The following is a 19,859-nucleotide window of genomic DNA, read 5'->3' as shown; positions in this document are numbered from 1 at the left end:
TGAAGTTGAAATACGAAGAGCTGGGAAACAGACAATAAGGACCGCATACAAGTTCTTCAAGAACATACGGCTAGAGCAGAAACAGAATTCACCCCAACGAAATGGTTTCGTATTAACCGTCTCGGTTCGGGGTGCATTTTCTGTTATGATGAAGGAGGAGCTGATGTGAATTTTGTGTATGTACTCGTACTGCTGCACACTATATCATATAAAGTGTAAGCTTCTTATTGTTAGCTTACACATCAAAAGCTTAGCGCGGATTTCATGCAGTGTACGTATGAAAGCGTCCGTCATGTTTCAATGTATATTTCATTTCAGACCATGGAGGAAGTTTATTGATTAACTTCGCCAAGTCATTTCGATTTTCCACTTCTTCTTCTGTTTTCACTGTGATGTAATTATTGTATCATCTCGCATTAATAAAAATGAAAATGGTAATGAATCAAGGCCTATATGTATCTTATAGAAACGATCATAAACAGTCGTACAATGTTATATTCGATATACAATTGTGTCAACAGAGATTCGCGTGACGGATCATTTAGGATGATCTGCTATTGCCAATGAAATTTGGTCTGTATAATGTGATATAAGCAGATACCGCAATCGAAATCCATTGTCCCCATTCTCTATCATTGAGGCAATACACTCTTTCTTATCTGTTTTATTCAAAACATTTACACTAGGCCTATTATGTATACACTGTACAGACTGTCGATGTGTGATAGTAACCCTCATAAAACACATCCATATAATATACAATTTAATACTTCGGCTATAATCAGGATACTAAGGCACCATTTCCATTCACAATCGGCAACGGCGATGGGGTAGAGCTCACGCAATCAGATAGATTTCATTCTGACGGAGTGTCAAGAGAACAGTAAGCATCTCATATTTTTGTGAATCACTATGCCCGAACATACAAAACCACCTATACACGATCGGGTGCGTTTCTATGATGGTCTGGGAAAATTCCTCAGCAACATCCGTCCCTTTGTCGTTATTTCGTCTGCGAAATGAAAGGTTGGGATTGTCACAAGATTCCATCATCGTGCATGGAGCCCGATTAGCTCAGTCGGCAGAGCCTTGGTCTCTATGCGATGTAAAGCAGAGGCATGCACACTGCACACTGCACAGTGAATGAAAATTAAAAGAACATCACATTAAAAAATAAGCGACAAAATGGGGTGGCATGTGACGGAAGGCGAGATCGATATATGTCAGGTCGTGTTCTGGTAATCTTGCGGGCGAACTGTAAGGATGGTGTGAACGTGAGGTTCACGTTCGCGTTCTGTGTGTGAACCTCCGAAATTTAGAGGTTCACGTTCACAAACGAACCTAGGTAGGTTCTGCACTGTGAACCTTTTTTATATATTTCAATTTTCACTTCAGTCGAGAAATATCAACGAAAATCTCCAATAACTCCGCTTCTACTAGTTTGAATTGAGTCAAATTTGTTTTGCATCGTCTCTGAAGACAGCTCAACAATTTCATGGAGTTGACAGGAATTTTTTTTTTTTCCTGTTTAAATTAAAAAATTTAATTGGATCTGCGGAGCCCTATACTTGTTAGAATTGAACCAAATTTGGTGTGCCGCGTTTTTTAGGGTAACCTGACAATTTGATAACCGAACGACTGGAATCCAGAGAAAAAAGTTATTTTTGAACAGTCCTACTGTACAGTGTACAGTGGCCAGTCTGTCCACCTTCCTCTACGTTAACAAGCTGTTGGGGCCTAAAGCAGATGAGGCATCGGACTCCAAGAGCTAGAGAGCGATTTTAAGCACGCGAGGCAGTTGTCTGGTAAGTGACGCGTTTATATAGCTATGCCACGAGCCAGCTACGCGCAGAGTCGCATAATACTATTTAACTGAAGCGCGATGTGCTGCAGAATGGAGTAATCAGCAAAATTGAAAAATCATTGTTCCATTGTAGAAGTACTGCGTCTGTGTTGTGAAAGTGTCATTACAAAAATGCTGAGAACGACAGCCGAAAGGCCAACATCTCGCCATTACATCGAATCGCGTCTTGTGTATCGCATTATAAATTATGTGTCTTGCCGGGATGAAAATAATGGAGCCGCCGATTGCGATCATTACAATTAGCGCATTTTTAGTATACTATCAAGCAACGTCGTAGAACATGAACGAAGAAGGCATTTCGCGGCATTGCACAATATCCTGCGGCATATATATCAATTGCAGGAATAAAGGCGATTTTACAAATATGACCATAGCCTGACAAAATATCCCAGTTCTGTGGTCTGGGGAGTGCATATGTTATTGGCGCGGAAACAGCATTGTCGATGTGTGTATTGTATGTGGTATCATAACAGCCTTTAGACACTTCCTGCCAGCCTGGGTTATTCTGATACTCTTTTAAATCCTTAATCCTATCGAAGTTACTATATGGCATCCTCTGTTCGGGGGCTGCCAGTAAAACTGCACTCAAGCCACTGCAAAAACTATAACATAACGTACTCAGTATCATAGCTATAGGGCCGCAAAGGGGCCTGGTTGTCCATCCAACAAGTCTCTGCTGAAGAGATTCGGTGTCCTAAACATAGAAGATATGCGGAAACTAGAAATCGCCAATAAGTTTATGTATCAGTTCCACTGCGGCCATTGCCCCGAATATTTCAATGACTTTCTTTACCTCGGAATCAAAAGCGCACAAGTACAACACACGCGCGTCCACGTCGTCCAAATATCATATGATCGACCGAAAAGATCATCGCCCTATCAAATATGCCGGGCCTGACGTGTGGAACAGTATCCCACCGGCCATACGACAGTCGACGAGCATGTCCGCATTCAGGTGGAAATACAAGCAATTATACTATAATAAATTAATACTATATAGTCCATCCTCAAGATTACCGGACCAAGACCTGACTTATCGATCTCGCCTTCCATAACATGCCACCCCGTTCTTTGTCGCTTGCTTTTTCCTATACTATCTTTTTTTACTTTTAATTCAGTGTGCAATGCCTCCTCTTTATATCGCCTAGGCTAGGTCAAGGTGGGTGTCTGATTCCATAGACTACTCCAAGTCGCTTCGACAACTTCCTATCTTTTCATTGTATCGCATTTTTGTGGTGTATTGAACTGATAAAACTTGCTAATAAACCAATGATGATGATGATGATGAACAAGAACTCACCCACTGACCATACCCTGCGGAATGTATGATAGTCTGCTCCGACGCGGCCTGCATAAACGACGGGGCGAAGGGCATCTGAATCGATTGCTGACCAGGCATCGGCGAGCAAACGTACGCTGTCGGCACTTGCACGTGCCCCTGGGGGGCCTGGATAACTGGCGCCCACTGCGATAATACACAACGATAATGCGTAACCACGATGGCAAGGGTGATGAGCTTTACAATTTCAAGGTACCTGTGTTGTCGCCATTTTCGCACGTGATTCGGGAGACGGGTTGGCGATGCCTGTAGCTGGAGAAGATAAAACACCAATGTGTTGATTATGGTCCAATGCTTGCACGGGAGTCAGTATTTCACCGCACGAACCGGTCTGGAAAACACGCAATCTCAATTTAGCAGGCGTTTACTAATTACATACGCGAGAATAGTGACGACGCGCAGGGCTGAGTTACTGTGATCGATCATAATCGAAACGATACGCCTCGAAACTGGTTTTAAAGCGAATAAGTGCGACATGAAGAACCAGTCTACAAACTATATACAATCGCCATTAAAAGATTCTTGGAGGTACATATCTTCAACACAATTGAATAATATTTTCATGTTGCGATGGACCCGAATATTTCCAGCTGACACTCGTAGGGATAATCGTCATTTGGCGATACCACTGTTGATATACAAAGTTCGTTTGAATTCTCTGCTAGTTGCTGACGATTACCCGTAATGAGTGTCAGTCGAAAATATTCTGGTTTATTTGAATATGAAAATGATATTCAATCGCGATTTAGCAGCCGCCTTTTGTCTAATTACGAAAGCCAAAACAGTGATCACGAGAAGAGCTGCGTTACTGTGATTTATGAATCATACCGCACGAGCGTTGAAACTGGTTTTGAAATGAATATTGTGTGTGCCGAGGAGGACAATCATACTGAAGTAAAAAGCGTTCGTCAATACCTGCGCGGGACCCCAAGGTATTGTGGCTGCATCGCTGGGAATTTGTTGTATGGCTCTAGGATTTTGTCCAAACCCTCCGTACTGTGTCACAGGCTGAGTGACGGTCCCATTGTACGCCATGACGTAAGGTTGCTGGGGCGGTATCATCTGTAACGGGCATATGTTGAATATGATGGTGACGGTGGGCCTTGCAACGAAAGTACGTACCTGAACCTGAAGCGTAGGCAGAAAGTAGGTGATGCCGTTAGCATTTGTGTAGGACGCGTAACCGCCAGGGTGCATTGTCCAACTGCAAACTGGGCTAGGGACGTGGATATCTGCAATATTAATAATATCAGCTGTAACTCACGTCAGAGATCTAAACTAAAAACACATGTAATACGCGCAACTCAATAATAGCTGCATGTGCTTGAGTCGCCACGAAATATATGCCGTGACCTGTGCAAATTGCTTTTTATAGTAGTCTGCGCCACATGGTGATTAATCGCGCGGTAACAAGTGAGCCGGCAGCTCTAATATTCATTGAATTTGATTCTAAGATGCTAACCTTTTGGTAAAAACAGCTGTTGCTTCCGAATTGCCGGCCCGATGTTCAGCTTCTTCTTATTCAGGTACAGGTATTCTTCCTGAAAACCTCCAGTATCTGAGTAAACGATTTCAGCGTAATAATGACTCTTAACCGCTGACCGCAGTGCACCTGTGTTTCAAATGGCATCAAAACTGATTCGACAAATTCACGGCAACGATCTCGCAAAGCGCAGAACTTTAGAATTCGGTCAGACAAAGCTATGTAAAATGGGTTCAAATATAGCGAGTTTTAGATAGTGTACCTGCTCCATAACTTTCTTAACGTCCTCGGTGGATCTGAACGTGACGAAGCCGTACCTGCACAACACGACTCAAATATCAACGAGAACGAGTGCATTAACATAACCAAGCTAACCCCTTAGACACATCTGCCCGGTCTCTGACGATATTAGTGTCACGTACGGTTCCGAAACAGCTGAAAAACTTGTGCAGATCTTTTTCTGTAGTCTGAAACATGGCAATAAAATTGCGACGCGTTACAGTCATGGCAATAGAGCCTAAGCAACCCAGCCCACCCAGCCCGCGACCTTGTGATTCTAGCCTAGGCTGATGAATCTATCATATCGGTATTTAAATTCGACGTTTAAGTATATGAGTTCAACATTACCGAAATAAAATCTCGCAATCCAACTTACCATGAAATCTATGCCACCAACGAAAATGCGACACGGAATGACCGTACCATATTTTGACGCGTTGGACGAAGTAGCCGTGGAGGTTTGGGGAGTAGAACTCATGGCTAACGACATGGACTTTAAAATAGACTTTATAAAGATACCTTGCAAATTGAGAAAATAATATCAGTAACTATCATACGGTTCATACCATTTTAGATTGTTTGCCCTCACCTATTGATAACCGTACCAGCTAAGGTTCAAGTTACTACACTACAGAGAGCAGTACACAAAATTAGAAAGTGGAATAACCCTTACTACTCAGACTCATATACGAAAACTGCGAAAACATAATCAGCCTGATTAAAACCTGACTCCGCCTTGACATCTCTAACTTTGCAGTCAAAATGACGTATTTTCTCAGAGCGACGACTACCGTACCAATATTATGATCCTACCATGCTTAGCGCAGACTGACAAAGAGCTTGTTTGAAATATATACGCGACATAATACAGAATGACTTTGCAATGCCAGACCGCCAAATGTAAACTGGATTTTCAAAGATCATCTGAGGCGCCTTTTTCGTTGACTTGACCGGACTCATAATGGCGGCGTATAACTATGCATCAGATGTGGCTAGGAGCAAAGAGACTACCATAATGCAATTTGAACTAGGTATTTTGTGTGATGGTATAGCATTAACACATGCTTTAGTGTAATTCTCTTGATGTTTGACAGGTTGGCACTCCATATATTCTGTCGGTGTTGCATTCAGTATGTAGCCTTTTGTACGCCAATCTCCATCAGTCGGTCATTGAGCTTTTGTGGGTGGAAATGATCGTAACTACTGCATCAACAATTCAGGAATACTCCATACATAAAATGGTCAGTTGGTCACTGCAACTCGCAGCGTCAGCCGCCAGGCCTGTCATACGATGTTCGATTTGGCCATGACGCTCCCATCGAGATCAGAGCTTAACGTCCTAACCTGACCGAAAAGGCTGGCTATGGCTTGCAGTCAGCAGCCGATAGGTACAACCTGAATCAAATATAATGGCAGGACTAGTCTCCGATTTCATGCAGCGCGTAACTTAATTGAAGTATGGAAGCCTAAGCCTGTATTCTACTCAATGCTAATAGTCGTTGGATTGATCCAGGTCTGGTTGATGTCCGATGCGTGTTCCGTGTGCCCCACAACTTGACGCAAGAAGGCGCATCAGCAAGTTTCAATAGCATACGCCGTGCAGCATGCAGTGGCTACATGACACCCTACCTCAGGGGTGGGCAAACTTCTGAGCTCGCGGGCCGCATTCAACATCTGAATTCATTCGCGGGCCGCACTATATAAAATGGGATTATAAACCAAAACGCAATATTGGTATTTGATGATATAGTGAGGACAGGGAGATAATATATGTGTTTATTTAAAACAGTGGTTCCCAACCTTTCTTTAGACACGCCCCTTTTTTGATAGTGGAAAATTTCGCGCCCCCTTATCGTCATATCACTAAATCCAACCGGGTTGCTAGCAACCCCAACAGATTGTTTGATGGCTTTGAAGGTTATGACTGTTGATGAGAGAATTCAAAAATACGAAATTCGGTCTATGTATAGAGAAACGCGCGCGAATTGGAGGTAAATCGCGCAGAGCGCGAAAATTTTTCAGTTGACCCGCGCTTCTTCGCGCCCCCCTTCAGATGCTTTCAGGTCCTCCCGCCCAGGTTGGGAACCACTGATTTAAAACAAACCAAACATTGCTTTGATGATCGTACACGCGTCAGAAAGATAGTGGCGAAATTTAATAGGCTGGTCGACCTCAATAACCTTTTTTTCAAAATTACAGAGAGGAAAGTCGGTTGTCCCGATTCTTAGAAGAGGATTGAAATTTAAATCTGTGAGCAGCGATCTGTTCATAGATTTACTAATTTAACTTTTGATTCAGTTCCAGGACACATTGCACATTTTGACTCGAGTCAAGTCAAGTGGATCGTTTATTGGACGTGACTCGAGTCAAGTCAAGTCGAGTCACGAGTCTAGTCACAATTCAAGCCAAGTTGATTTTTCGAAGTACGAGTCGTAATTGCGTCATTGCAACGAATATAGAGTTGAATATACATGCAAAAAAAGGTTTGTATCGCTCTCGCATACGTAGAACTGCAAAACTACTGCAGCTATCCCGCTGTGATCACTAGTCCATGATATTTCGCTATGTCTTGGTTAAGAAACTACTTCTTGTTGTGATTACTCGAGAGTCGAGACTCGTATATAAGTGCCTGTAACAAGTGTTTTAGAGGATTATTGATTGAGACTCTATACGCAACTACTGCAAACGTCTGAATAAACCGATTGTATTGAGCATATATCTGTGACGAAGAACTTCATCCAAGGCAACAGCTTCTCGAGATAAGTATTGTATAGCCGAGCACCAAGACGATTGGTTAGCTATACTTTTATACAGATCGCCAGATACAAAAAGCTTTACTTATACCGCACTACTTAAGTAACTGTATAGCCCCAGTCTATAATGATCAGCCAAAATAGAGAATAGGAAACCTCAGAAAGTTGAAACGAATAGATATGATGCAATGCACTATAGCTACCAGAGTTGGATCAATTGTAATTTATAATTGAGCTGAAGTAATTATTACATTTTTTCATGTAATTGTAATTGAAGCATTTCTATTTGGTGAAATTGTAATTGTAATGTAATTGTGTAATTGTGATGGTGTGAACCTCTGAAAGGTGCAGGTTCTTGTGAACGCGAACGTGAACCTCATGACGTCACATTGCTAATTCCAACCCTAAATTCAAGTGAGGTGATGGAGAGGTGATGTTCCCTCTAATTTTGGACGAGTCTGCGCACACTTACCAAATCACTGCGCAGACCCTTGGACAACAGCTATTGCGTAACGACTAAGAAAGGTCATCACTTCGGATATTTTGTGCGCAACTTAGATTTTATGTGCGCAGGGCTGTTCAAAAAAACTTTTTTTCCTGAATCTTGCTGGTTACGTGATTAAATCGTTAGGTTGCCCTAAAAAACGACGCACACCAAATTTCAATTCATTCCAACCAATAATCGCTGATTTCGTACAGTTTGAAAATTTTGAATTTACCCAAAGATGCCAAAAAATTTTTTGGTCAGATTTTTCTGTTAACCCCATGAAATCGTTGCGCTGTCTTCAAAGACGATGCAAAACAATTTTGACTCAAGATGAGAGATACGACGAGATAGATGTGAGCAGTGGTGGCTTTACGAGCGGGTGGGGACATATCTATGTAATCGTAAACCACTTTTCGACTACTCAGGGCGATTTTTATTGTCCGAAAAATGGAAGATTTTGACCTAAAAATCAAAATTTTGACATTTTTCAACCTTGAAAAGCTGAATTTTTACCAAAATTTGACCTAACGTATGCAAATTAGGTGTTTCCCACATAATGTTGTTGAAATTGTACTACTTATGTTCATTTCTGGTTGGAACTGTCTGTCCTTACGAAGTAGTTTGACTTTGTAAAAAATTTTGACATTTTTTGACCTAACGCTTAAATTTCGACAAAATTTTGACATGTGAAAAAAAAATCGCCCTACTAATCACAACTATAAGAAAGTACGCCTCCATGAAAACGAAATTGTAGCCTGTTGGACTTTTTTAACGAATGCAGAGACTTGATGATTGAGCCCTCTGTACCTACCTATCTCAGAACATAAACAGTAAAAAACACTAAAACAAAACTGCTTTGTTATCCAATATCCTCACGAACCAACCTACAGAATCACGATCACGACAGAATGGCACAGAAGCTGCAAACACCACCAGTACCAGATTTAGTTTTAGCCTTTATTACACCACTTCGGCAACGGCAGTAGGACAAGTAAAATGATAGCAGCTTGTTCATATTCAATATTCCAATTTTAATCGCAACACCTCTGATTGTCAGTGTATGACATTTCCAGATTTGAATAGGCGAGGTGCAAAACAGGTTGGTGTAACCCATGAGTAGGGCTGGGTTTGATTCTCGATTCAGAATCAAATCAATCAGGTACTAGATTTTGCCAAGTCACACCAGTCGAACCATGATTTCATCAATGTCAGCATCACTCTCCAACCATAATTCGTAGAGTTGCACGCAATGTACAGTGTGCACCTTTGCCTGGCATCCAACAACGGGAAATAATCAGTTTACGTCAAGCCTTTTCCTTCCAAAACGCCAAACACGTCACCCTCGCTTTCGTATCTATATCTAAAACACATTTAGGCGCTTTCAAAACGGTATCTTCATCGTCCAGTAACTTTTCTTCATTAATACACCACACTTTTACATGCCCGTCGCTAGAAGCGGAAGCTAGCAGAGTGTCTTTCTCGTCAGGCATCGCCTTCAAAGCTTTCACACGCGACGTGTGAGCCTCAAACTTGCACGACAACGACCCATCTTCCGTTCGATAAATGTACACATGATTACCTTCGCCCGAGACAGCCAGTAATTTTTCCGACACAAACTCAATTGATAATATACTTCCTACGTTTTTCCAATCGATTTCTTTGATCAATTTGGCTGATTCCAACTCGAAAACTTGCACCGCCTTTCGGGAAGCTACCGCGAAATGCTTTCCCCTGCCAGGACTGAATTTTACAAGTTCAGGCCCAAATTTTTTCATATTTTTAATGTACACCGGTCTTCCTTTTAGCATATTCCAAGTACGTAGACTCCCGTCTTTTGAAGACACTGACAACGCAAGTTTTTCTGTAGGATGCACGTCAAACGAAGTCACTGGCCCTTTATGGCCCCTTAGTGCCTTCGCTTTTTTCCAATTAGACGCAGCGAGCCAGATATTAATCACACCGTCGTCGCTGGCGCTCATTAAATGATTCTTGTCGGGAAAAGTCAAATAATTCACAGTCCCTTCATGTCCTTGGATAGACCCGATTTCTTTATTTTCCGCCATATCGAATATGTATACCATCTCATCGGTAGCGCCAGACGCAAGATACGTAGTCCCGCACGCTACCGTTCTGACGCATCCAGTATGCGAATGGTCTGTGAAAATCGGTTCGCATTTCAAAGCGCCGGAATCTTCCGTTTTCGTAACGGAATATCCGAGCAGCATTTGCTCGTAACAACCGACGATTAATTTAATCATATTGCGCCTTGTAACGAGAATCTGTGCAAAGAAAACAATCACGTTAAAACTGTTACGCTCGTAATATTAATCGAACATTTGAAAACAACAATACTGCAGGAAAGATCTTACTTACAATCAAGTACATAAACTGCTATTTCGTGCTTAAATTCAACTTCTTATTACACTAGAGTTGATATACATGAGCCAAGCAGTCAGTGTTGTGAAAAATTAGCTTTGAGCCATACGCAGAATTGACGCGTATCAAGTAAAATAAGTTACAGCATCACAAAAAGCCACAGCCTCAGTCAAATACCAAGATCATTTTACTAATGAAATGCGAAGACTCCTGCAATAAAACATGAACTTTCTAATATTTCGAGCATTCAGAGCTTCAAAGATACAGTGTTTATAATTATATCCATTTATCTGCTAGCAAAATAAAAATCAACAAGTGATGAACTATGAACACAACTGTGTCAGGGGTGCGTGTATCATAGGAACCTTATTTTGGTCACACGTTGAGAAATAACAATGCTTCAACTTTTCAGTGGTGAGGGTCATGAACAAACGTTGAGATATGATCATAAAATATAATCAGCTCGGGTATATTTCAGTTTGAAGATATATTAGTGTAATCAGTGCGTACCTCTGAATATGATTATACAATGTAAGATCTCATTGTTCAACAAGTTGGCAGCAAATAGCAGGCTCTTACTTCGTAGCTTGCGACAGTTAAAAATTGCAAATCTATTAACTGTCAGAAATATTGAACGATGCAGCAAAATAAAGCAATTGAATATGGTGATTTAAATCAAATCACTTGTCCCTCCGGCTGATTGCAGATGAGTAAATCTAGTAGGCCTATCACTGAAGCAAGCAATTTTTTATAATGAAATCAAAGAAGCCAGGGAAACACGGGTATATGCCAGGCACAACATCAGACACATAAAGATTATATAGATAAGCCGTTTAGGGTACAGAACTTCAGAATTAAACGAAACAATAACTTCATATTGTTAATTCGTTACATGACTTTCAATATCTATCTAGTTATCCGAGTCAGACGAGAGCGAAGTAATTACCGACAGGAACATATTGTTTCGTGTAATTCTGAAATTTGTGAACGTCTACTGAACTATATGAAGTTATTGTCTGGTGTATGAGTGTGGATAACAAAAAATTAGTGGTAATTGAAGTTACTGCAAACGTGACATTTCATCTATAACCGCGTGCGTAAACTGTGTGGTAGTGGCATACCCTCCCAAGTCAGCGGTACGAGTTTTACCATCGTTAACCACTTTAGTTACTGCTTTCGACAGTAAATCCCCTTCCTTCACAAAATGCAAATGATGCAGCATGTTAGCCGAAGCCAACAGCATCGCGGTCGGATTCGCGATATTTCGACCTACGGCTTGCGCAAAGGGGTGTCGAGCCCCCGTTTCAAACATGACACACTCTTTTGAATAACTTTCCCCTGGTACTAAACCAGCCCCGCCTACTAAGCCTGCAGCTAAATTATCGATGATATTACCGTACAAATTAGGAGTCACCATCACGTCAAACTGATGCGGTTTCGACACCAGCTGCATGCAAGTGTTATCTACTATCAGCGATTCGAATTTGATTTTCGGATACAATTTCGCTACTTCTTGACACGATTCCAAAAACATTCCGTCACCCAATTTCATAATGTTCGCTTTGTGAACCGCGGTGACACATTTCCGGCCGTGCTTTGTTGCATAATCAAACGCAAACTTTGCGATTCTCTTCGATTTTTTGCGAGTCACAATCTTTAACGATTCAACAACTCCCGGCACGCTTTCATGCTCCAAAGAGCTGTATTCTCCCTCAGTCTGCTCGCGGATGATTACGAGATCCAAATTATTATGCCGGGTCTGATATCCGTCGAAACTTTTCACTCTAACAACATTGGCGAATAAATCCAATTTTTGCCTTAACAAAAACTTCGTAGACGCTAATTCTCCATGCATGGCGCTCAAACGCGAAGAAATATCTCCCGTCAATGCGACGTTGTTCTTCAATATCGAGTCGGAAGCTTCCTGCATAACGTCTTCAGAGTTGTGGTCCTGTATTTCGCTCAGCCAAAATTCCTCAAATTTAACAGGGAAAGCGGCCGCTTTGAACACAGTTTTCACGGCCGACATCAATTCTGGTCCGACACCGTCTCCCGGTATCATAGTCACGTTGACTTTCTGATCCAAATGAGCATTTGCGCCGACTTGAATAGACCGTGTCGCTTGAGTCAGTATCAAGTTTTTTGGAACACCCTTACTGATACGCAACATATTCCCGATCCTCAAAGCCATGGCTCTACACAGCCAAAAAAGACACTAAAGATAGTCAAAATACAGTAAAGAGCTGCAAAAACAAACATAATTTCACAGGTTGGCAGTGTAGATTTGTAAGTAACGGCATATTAAACCAGCAGTCTAGTTGGGCGACACCATCATCCACTATAAATTAAGTGACAACTACCACTCTACCAGTGTGCAACAGGTAAAGCATATTATCACCTATACAGGAACACCTTTACACTCTCATCTTGGTACATCAAGGTTAGTCCAGCGCAAACTGTGAGCTACTATAAAAACACAATTCTTAAACTCATTGCAGAATGACTAGAAAGACAGATTTTAAAAACAGTGTCAAGTTCAAATCAAAGTCGCAGCATTATTCAACATCCATGTTTAGAGCAATGGTTTGAAACCATGGCCCCTCCTGGCCGGATTCAGGTTTCCAATGCATACATAGCTGCATCACAACATTACTTCATTGCAATAGCAGACGGGACTAAATCATGCATCAGTTAGTATTATATGAAACCAATAACTAGCATCTTCACCGATAACCACGATATATTCTAGCTCAATGTCCATCCCCAGAACTGCACAGCATTTATTTGAGCAGCTTTATAGCCACTGCTATGCTTTGACATGAAATTAAACTAGAAAGGCTGCATCTGGACACATGTGACCTACACGAAACAGATCCCAGCCTGGCAGTCGCAGATTATTTTTCAACGACTCCTTAGTACCATGTTGAGATGTCACGATGTTGATGATATTTTCACTTATAACGGGCAATACAGATATATATTCAAAGTGTGATATATTGACTTGATATTATCTGCGAATCGGTCGCTCTACATTGCTGAATGGTCGAAAGAAATTCAAAATCTACGAATCTTCTTTTTCTAACTGTCCGCATTTGAGACAGTAGTAAAAAATAGTCATCCCTTCGTCAGCCGAGCGCGTCTGCTGCGTTTTATACGTCATCTGGTTATGTCCGCAGTGTCCACATAACCGTTCGAGCGTCGGTCCCATCATCCCTTCCGTCACGTTACTCTTCTTTTTCTTTTTTCTCCGAATTTCATTGAATAAAATCTCTCCTCTCGCCACCACCATTTTGTCGAAGGTGGAACACGATATTTTCGACTTGCAAATGCAAGTGATGTGGGCTTGCTCTGAATCCACGGGCAGCGGCAAAATCGCGCCGCAGTCCGGGCAAAACCCATCTTCGGTCGCTACCGTCCTATTCATAGTAAGTATACTGTTATTGAAGACAGGAAAGATATTTTAAATTTGGACAAAATTGCGAACTCAGTTTTAACTGTTAAAACACACAATTTCTGAAAATTAAAGGCAAATGGCTCTTGCAGAGATCACAGTTGAATTGATGGTTAAAGTTCATGCATTACGATGGAGAAAAGCCTCTTGGAGGTACAAAGTTCAACAGCCTGTACAACTGAATGGTGTATGGTGTATTCATATTGAAATAAATTCAATTCTCGACCGACACTCGTCAGGGGTAATCGTCAGCAACTAGTAGAAAATACAGATCAACATTGTTGGTATATAGTTTAATATGATGACAATTACCCCATACCCCTGACGTGTGCCAGCCGAAAACATCGGCAAGTTAGTGTATATTTAAACGTAAACATATTATTCAATTGCATATTGAAGTTCTGTACCTCAAAGAGGCTTATATTATTCAATACTATGATAGATCTATACTTTGTAGACATGTGAAATATACAGTATATACAGTACACTGATTCCATTCGCGAACGGAGTCAAATAAATTATAAATATATATCGTAATCATACACATATAATTTCTAAAGGCAATAAGTGATAATGATTCAGAATGTGAACATAGAAAAAACATACATGCGTGAAAAATGAAGCATATCTCGTCACTAAAGACGATGCAGAATTCATCGCAACGAATGCAAAATTTCATTTTTGCACGATTAAAAACGCATTACAAACAAGGCAAAGTAACCGAAGATCAACAGTTGTATATGAATTAGACATCAAATCAAGTGCAATCTCGCTACATTATAGATAATCTAGACCAGTGGCTCTTATCCGGGCTTCCCGCATACCCAGGGCGTTCGCTGGAGGCCAACAAGACACACAACCGACTCATACAGAAGTCGCATTGATTTGTAGTAAATATTGATCAGGCTACAATCTTTTTTTTATGTGAAATTCATCTTTGAATGGTTCTGGTCTTTTAACGCTGTTATTGATGCATAGTTCAAATTGGGCACCAGCATTTTTCAGTATATGTATTAGATGTGTAAAGCAGATTCGGACAACTAGAAAACGGTCACCTTTCAGAAATTAGACTAGAATTATAGCTACAAAGTTTTTTTTCCAAATCAGGATAGTATCAAAATTATAGCTACACGGGTTTATCCAAATTGGATTAGAATTACCGAATTGTCAAAAATTTGGAAATTGATACAAGTTCAGTACACATCACGTTTCACACTGTCAGTTCTCTTGTCTCTGCAACGTCAGGAAAACCAGAAATTATATTAGAATCAGAATTAAATTAAGAGCGTAGAAACATTTCACAAACAAATTCGTCCAGAATTGGAGCATGAAAACCAGGGCTCTAACAAAGCCGCAAGGTTCCGAGTCACAAGACAATCTCACTTTTGTAGTTTCGACTTGAGTCAAGTCGAGTCATCAACAATTCACCACCGTGTCAAATCCAAGTCGTGGCCGAGTTTCTGGCCTATTTTCCAAGTATCTGGACGGTTGCCAGTGAACTCGGCACCTGGTGAAATCGGCGCTTGTATTGTGACGCAACAATGCCCTATGTCGTTGTTGGTCTACTCGGTACAGTATTGCTAATTTGACGGATAGAGGGAATGATTGATATATGTGATGGACATGGACATATGCGTTGAGATTGAAGTGGGGCCGCTACTGGATAGTCGATCTTTACAACCAGGTAAGTCGAATAGTGCTAATTAATTAGATGTGAGCTATCAGATTTTAACTAAATTTTGTTTGCAGGAAGATGCCGTGTTGAGATTGAAGTGGGGCCGCTACCGGTAGCCGATCTTAACAACCAGGTAAGTCGAATAGTGCTAATTAATTCGATATGAGTGATCAGATTTTAACTTATAATTTTGTTTGCAGGAAGATAATCTCACAGACTCGTCGTTATCCGATGTGTCCGCTGCTCAGGTCAACTCTGAAATGTCATGCTCGGACGAGTCAACTAATAAAATATTGGAGGGTGTATCGCAAAGAGGATGAGATATGCTGTTTGACGACTAAAGTCGATCGTTCTTACACCAGGAAGATGAAAAAAAACATGCCTCAATTCTTTGGAGATGCAAGAATCGTGCAAAATATATATATTATATTTATAGCTTTCAATACAATATCCATTGTAAAATAATATTTATTGAACTCGAAGACTTTTCGGGTGCCTCTTTTCAAGAGTTAACGGCACACTAACGGCACACATATTTTATTTATTAGTTGATTAGTTATTGATAAGTTCAACTGTTAGGTTTATTAGAGATTTTATAAGTTAAATACAACACAACAATACTGATTTTGTATTAGCTGATTACTTATAGGATTTAGGAAGGTGTGATTTTGTCACAGGTAGCTGGTCAGGAGCAGGTTGATAGGTGACATTGGGAAACATCCAGCTAAAAAAATATAGTTAAAGGGCGATATTTAATTTATAATATCCGTTTCTTTGAAGGAAAAAACTGATTGTTTTGGCCTTCATAAGTTTCGATGTGTTCATGGGAAACATTTATTGGTGTCACGGGGAACATTGTATTGTCATAAACTTGAAACAATAGAGATGGCACAGCATCTAAGGTCAAACGAAGTGCCGAGTTGAAGGTGCCGAGTTCACCAGGTACCGAGTTCACTGGCAACCATCTGGACTGATGGACGAAATGGTGATTTTACTATTCTTTGAAGTCGCAATGAAATGTCTGTCTCGGCTGTCATAGTCTCGAGTCCATACAAAAAATCGAGTCATTTTTTCAAATGTGTAAAATGACTCGAGTCACCAAGAAATCTGGCTCGAGTCGAGTCATTACAACCCCGACAGAAACATTTCATAACATTTCCGGCATTTCGCTCTAATTGGTCTAATTTGACAACTAGAATAATCCAGTTGTCAAAGTCTGTGTAATGTGATGCAATTTTATTTTTGTAATTCGGCAAAAATTTGGGGTTCAACAGGTTAGTAACAGTTAATAACCACTGATCTAGACTTGCGTCTCCGTTTTAGATTTACGATTCGATTTAGTTTCCGGTAATCTGTAACCTTTATCCCCAAGAGTAGGCCTACTCAGTTCCACGCTGGCTTTAACACTACATTTTTCAACGTGAGACGCCATCGTGGGGCGTCCGGAATCGACCCATCGAACCTTATCAAACGCGGGCGGAAAGTACCATACTTTTTTATCGCACACCCATTTCGGAAAGCCGTCATTTCGCTTCCGCCATTTCATTTCGACTATACCTCGGGTGCTGACATGATTCCTGCATATTTCTCGAAAGTATCTGCAAGTTAAAGACATTTGACTTAACGCAAAAGGGTCGAGGTAACGGATCAAACACATCATTGCATCGTATGGCAAGTCCAGCAGGCTTGAGTTAGGATTTGATTCGCGATTTTCACATGGAATATTATGCGACACTGCAAAAGATCCAAGAGCATGATGGTATATTAACTTACTGGATGGATTACCAGGGCTAAAACGTGGCGATGTGTAATTACACCCAAACGCCGAGTACGGACATCTATCTTCAATCCAACCATTCAAACCGGTCATGATATCGCAATGAACGTTTTCGACATGTGCAGAAAATTGATCACGACGCAACAAGCACCCGCACATAAACGTAGCCAACGACAAAATCCACGAATCGCGCCGTAGAGCAGAAAATCGCGGCAAAAAATCTGCGTAACAATTTAGCGACAGGCTATCGAAAGCTAGATTGTCGGACATTTTATAATACTCGAAACTCGAGTCTTTGTCCTGTCCTTTTGTGAGCAATGCTCTGATTGTTTGACGTTCGTTTAAGGCTGTACCGATTGAAGAAAGGGGTGAGTTTGATAACTGCCGGCCTATTCCGCCAATATCAACATCTATCAAAAACGGCGGAACAGTCTGCTCAGCTGTTTCCATCTGATAATGCGAAATCGAAGTGCGAAGGCATGGATTCGGCGAACTAGACCCAATTATAGAAAATATCCGATCAATCAAGTCCGTACTGCTTAACGTAGCTTGAGGCGATGTCCATTCGAGAGTAGACATATCCACGTCTAGAGAGTCTGTATCAGTGCTCGCGTCAGAGTGAACTTTTCGAGGCATCCATCCCATTGATGAAATATTCGCGGACGAGCCATTGGTGGTGTAATCAAACATCCAAGCGTCTTTTCTCAATTTACTCAACAGCCCAGACTTTTTAGGGGGTTTAATTACATCAGGCTGGTCACTGCTATCACAGACAGTGTTATTTTCACGAGTATTAGCAATATCTAGCGCTTTTTCGTCACAAATTATACCGTTTTTCTGCATGCAATCTTGATCATTACTTTGAACGCAATTGATTTGTGTCGCTACATTATCACCATCCGTAGGGCAGTTTTCAGAACTGCGATCAGAGATATCATCGCTTATCTTTAAATTGTTTTTTATGGAGGTTATAGATAAATTTTTCTCCACAGCATCTTTTTTCGGAGAGCAACTTTCCAGACATGAATGTTTGGTCGTTTCATCACCGTTGTCAACCTGTAATTGATCTGCTAAGTTTGAATAATACTTCAAAATATCGCGAGGCATGATTGTTTCAAGCAAGACGCGCTGGTCATGAACGGCACAGGCAATGTCAAGGTTTCGGTCAGTTGTCTGTTCAGATTTCATTGCACGCACCTCCCTTTTGCAGAAATTGCGCTTATTTTTCGATAATCCAATCACTGACGTGCTGTCACGGCGATTCCATTCCATTGTACACATAATCACATTGGCGGGACATACTTCTAAATGATGTGCCATTTGACGCCGTAGAACTTGAACTGGACATCCATAACCTTCATTAATACAGCGTACTGTCGCGTTGTCACATAATTCCTTATGATCTTCAAATTTACATCCATGCAGCATATGACCACAGGCGAGCGGGCAATTCTGCACTTCACAGCTTACCGATGGAACAATATCGAACGTACAATTTCTTGAGTAACAAGAAATGCAGTGGTCATGAATCCTGTTACTAAGTGACATAGTGATGATAATTCTGTAAATCATAAATAGCCTCATTAGTACAATTAGTGACAGGACTGTTCAGTGGGAGTAGGGCTGTTCAAAAATAACTTTTTTCCAAATCTTGCTGGCTAGGTGATCAAATTGTCAGGTTGCCTAAAAAACGATGCACTGACACCAAATTTGAATATATCTCAACCGGTAATCACAGAGTTCCTAGGCTACAGTTTGAAAATTTATCATATTTTATTTTGATATTAAAAGTACCGTATCTTTTGTCGAATTTTACTGGCTACTCCATGAAATAGATTCGTTGTCTAAATAAACGAGAGAGAGAGAGAGAGAGAGAGAGACAATTTTTTCATTCATCATCGCAAAATAACAAAACAGCAGGGTTGTAACCAAGTCACAAGGCTCCGAGTCAGAAGTCAATCTCACTCTTATAGTTTTGACTCGAGTCAAGTCGATTCATTTCAGTTCACCACCGAGTCCAAGTCAGCGAGCAGAGGGTCGAGTCCGAGTCATGGAATTATGACTCGAGTCCGAGTCCAAGTCATGGTGTTGACTGCTCAGTTTCCAGTTAAATTCTACCCACTTTTTATAACTCTGTTTGGTGATATCGAATGGTTCGCATTTATAATATACTAATTTCCTCACGTTTAGCAGTTTCTGGTCGCATTTTCAAGTACCAGTACCAACAGACGAAATCCCAATAGTGTGTTGGCTTTGCAATTACAATGAAATGTCGGTCTTAGCCGTCTGAGTGTCGAGTCAATGAAATGGTTCAAGTCATGCGCAATGACTCGAGTCCAAGTCGAGTCATTACACAGATTGACCCAAGTCGAGTC

At 41.0% G+C, this 19,859-nt stretch overlaps 5 protein-coding genes across 5 annotated transcripts; all 5 read right to left on the bottom strand.

Annotated features, from left to right (window-relative positions):
* Positions 1 to 2,933: 2,933 nt before the first annotated feature.
* Positions 2,934 to 5,481, bottom strand: LOC145438030 (protein boule-like). The gene is made up of 9 exons (XM_080315393.1): positions 5,342 to 5,481; positions 5,062 to 5,153; positions 4,949 to 5,003; positions 4,666 to 4,744; positions 4,326 to 4,435; positions 4,119 to 4,265; positions 4,013 to 4,047; positions 3,400 to 3,550; positions 2,934 to 3,329 (listed from the first exon to the last, which is right to left on the bottom strand). The coding sequence occupies exons 1-9, from the start codon at positions 5,453 to 5,455 to the stop codon at positions 3,123 to 3,125; spliced, it is 990 nt and encodes a 329-aa protein (XP_080171519.1). The 5' UTR covers positions 5,456 to 5,481; the 3' UTR covers positions 2,934 to 3,122.
* A 3,662-nt stretch (positions 5,482 to 9,143) lies between these two features.
* LOC145437697 (p21-activated protein kinase-interacting protein 1-like) lies at positions 9,144 to 10,463 on the bottom strand. The gene has a single exon (XM_080314979.1). It carries the CDS (start codon positions 10,461 to 10,463, stop codon positions 9,510 to 9,512), a length of 954 nt encoding a protein of 317 aa, XP_080171105.1. The 3' UTR covers positions 9,144 to 9,509.
* A 20-nt stretch (positions 10,464 to 10,483) lies between these two features.
* LOC145437696 (isocitrate dehydrogenase [NAD] subunit beta, mitochondrial-like) lies at positions 10,484 to 12,772 on the bottom strand. Its single transcript, XM_080314978.1, has one exon. It carries the CDS (start codon positions 12,770 to 12,772, stop codon positions 11,642 to 11,644), a length of 1,131 nt encoding a protein of 376 aa, XP_080171104.1. The 3' UTR covers positions 10,484 to 11,641.
* Positions 12,773 to 12,824: 52 nt separating this feature from the next.
* On the bottom strand, positions 12,825 to 14,124 carry LOC145437698 (DNA-directed RNA polymerase I subunit RPA12-like). Its single transcript, XM_080314980.1, has one exon. The coding sequence runs from the start codon at positions 14,003 to 14,005 to the stop codon at positions 13,643 to 13,645; it is 363 nt and encodes a 120-aa protein (XP_080171106.1). The 5' UTR covers positions 14,006 to 14,124; the 3' UTR covers positions 12,825 to 13,642.
* LOC145437695 (F-box only protein 30-like) lies at positions 14,016 to 19,149 on the bottom strand. Its single transcript, XM_080314976.1, has one exon. It carries the CDS (start codon positions 19,066 to 19,068, stop codon positions 17,008 to 17,010), a length of 2,061 nt encoding a protein of 686 aa, XP_080171102.1. The 5' UTR covers positions 19,069 to 19,149; the 3' UTR covers positions 14,016 to 17,007.
* Between the last annotated feature and the right edge of the window lie 710 nt (positions 19,150 to 19,859).

Source organism: Botryllus schlosseri, chromosome 4, assembly GCF_051294905.1.
Source record: "Botryllus schlosseri isolate E-star chromosome 4, Bs_hap1, whole genome shotgun sequence".
NCBI lineage: Eukaryota > Metazoa > Chordata > Ascidiacea > Stolidobranchia > Styelidae > Botryllus > Botryllus schlosseri.
Note: the sequence above shows the minus strand (reverse complement) of the source record. Positions and strands in the feature narration are given on the sequence as shown.

Excerpts from the sequence above, each read along its gene's own strand:
- LOC145437695 (XM_080314976.1), bottom strand. The coding sequence starts at position 19,068 with ATGAGGCTATTTATGATTTACAGAATTATCATCACTATGTCACTTAGT.
- LOC145438030 (XM_080315393.1), bottom strand. The coding sequence starts at position 5,455 with ATGTCGTTAGCCATGAGTTCTACTCCCCAAACCTCCACGGCTACTTCG. Across the intron at positions 5,004-5,061 it reads CGGGCAGATGTGTCTAAGGG|GTACGGCTTCGTCACGTTCA; the intron begins GTTAGCTTGGTT and ends CGTGTTGTGCAG. Across the intron at positions 4,745-4,948 it reads TTAAGAAAGTTATGGAGCAG|GAAGAATACCTGTACCTGAA; the intron begins GTACACTATCTA and ends GGAGGTTTTCAG.
- LOC145437697 (XM_080314979.1), bottom strand. The coding sequence starts at position 10,463 with ATGATTAAATTAATCGTCGGTTGTTACGAGCAAATGCTGCTCGGATAT.
- LOC145437696 (XM_080314978.1), bottom strand. The coding sequence starts at position 12,772 with ATGGCTTTGAGGATCGGGAATATGTTGCGTATCAGTAAGGGTGTTCCA.
- LOC145437698 (XM_080314980.1), bottom strand. The coding sequence starts at position 14,005 with ATGAATAGGACGGTAGCGACCGAAGATGGGTTTTGCCCGGACTGCGGC.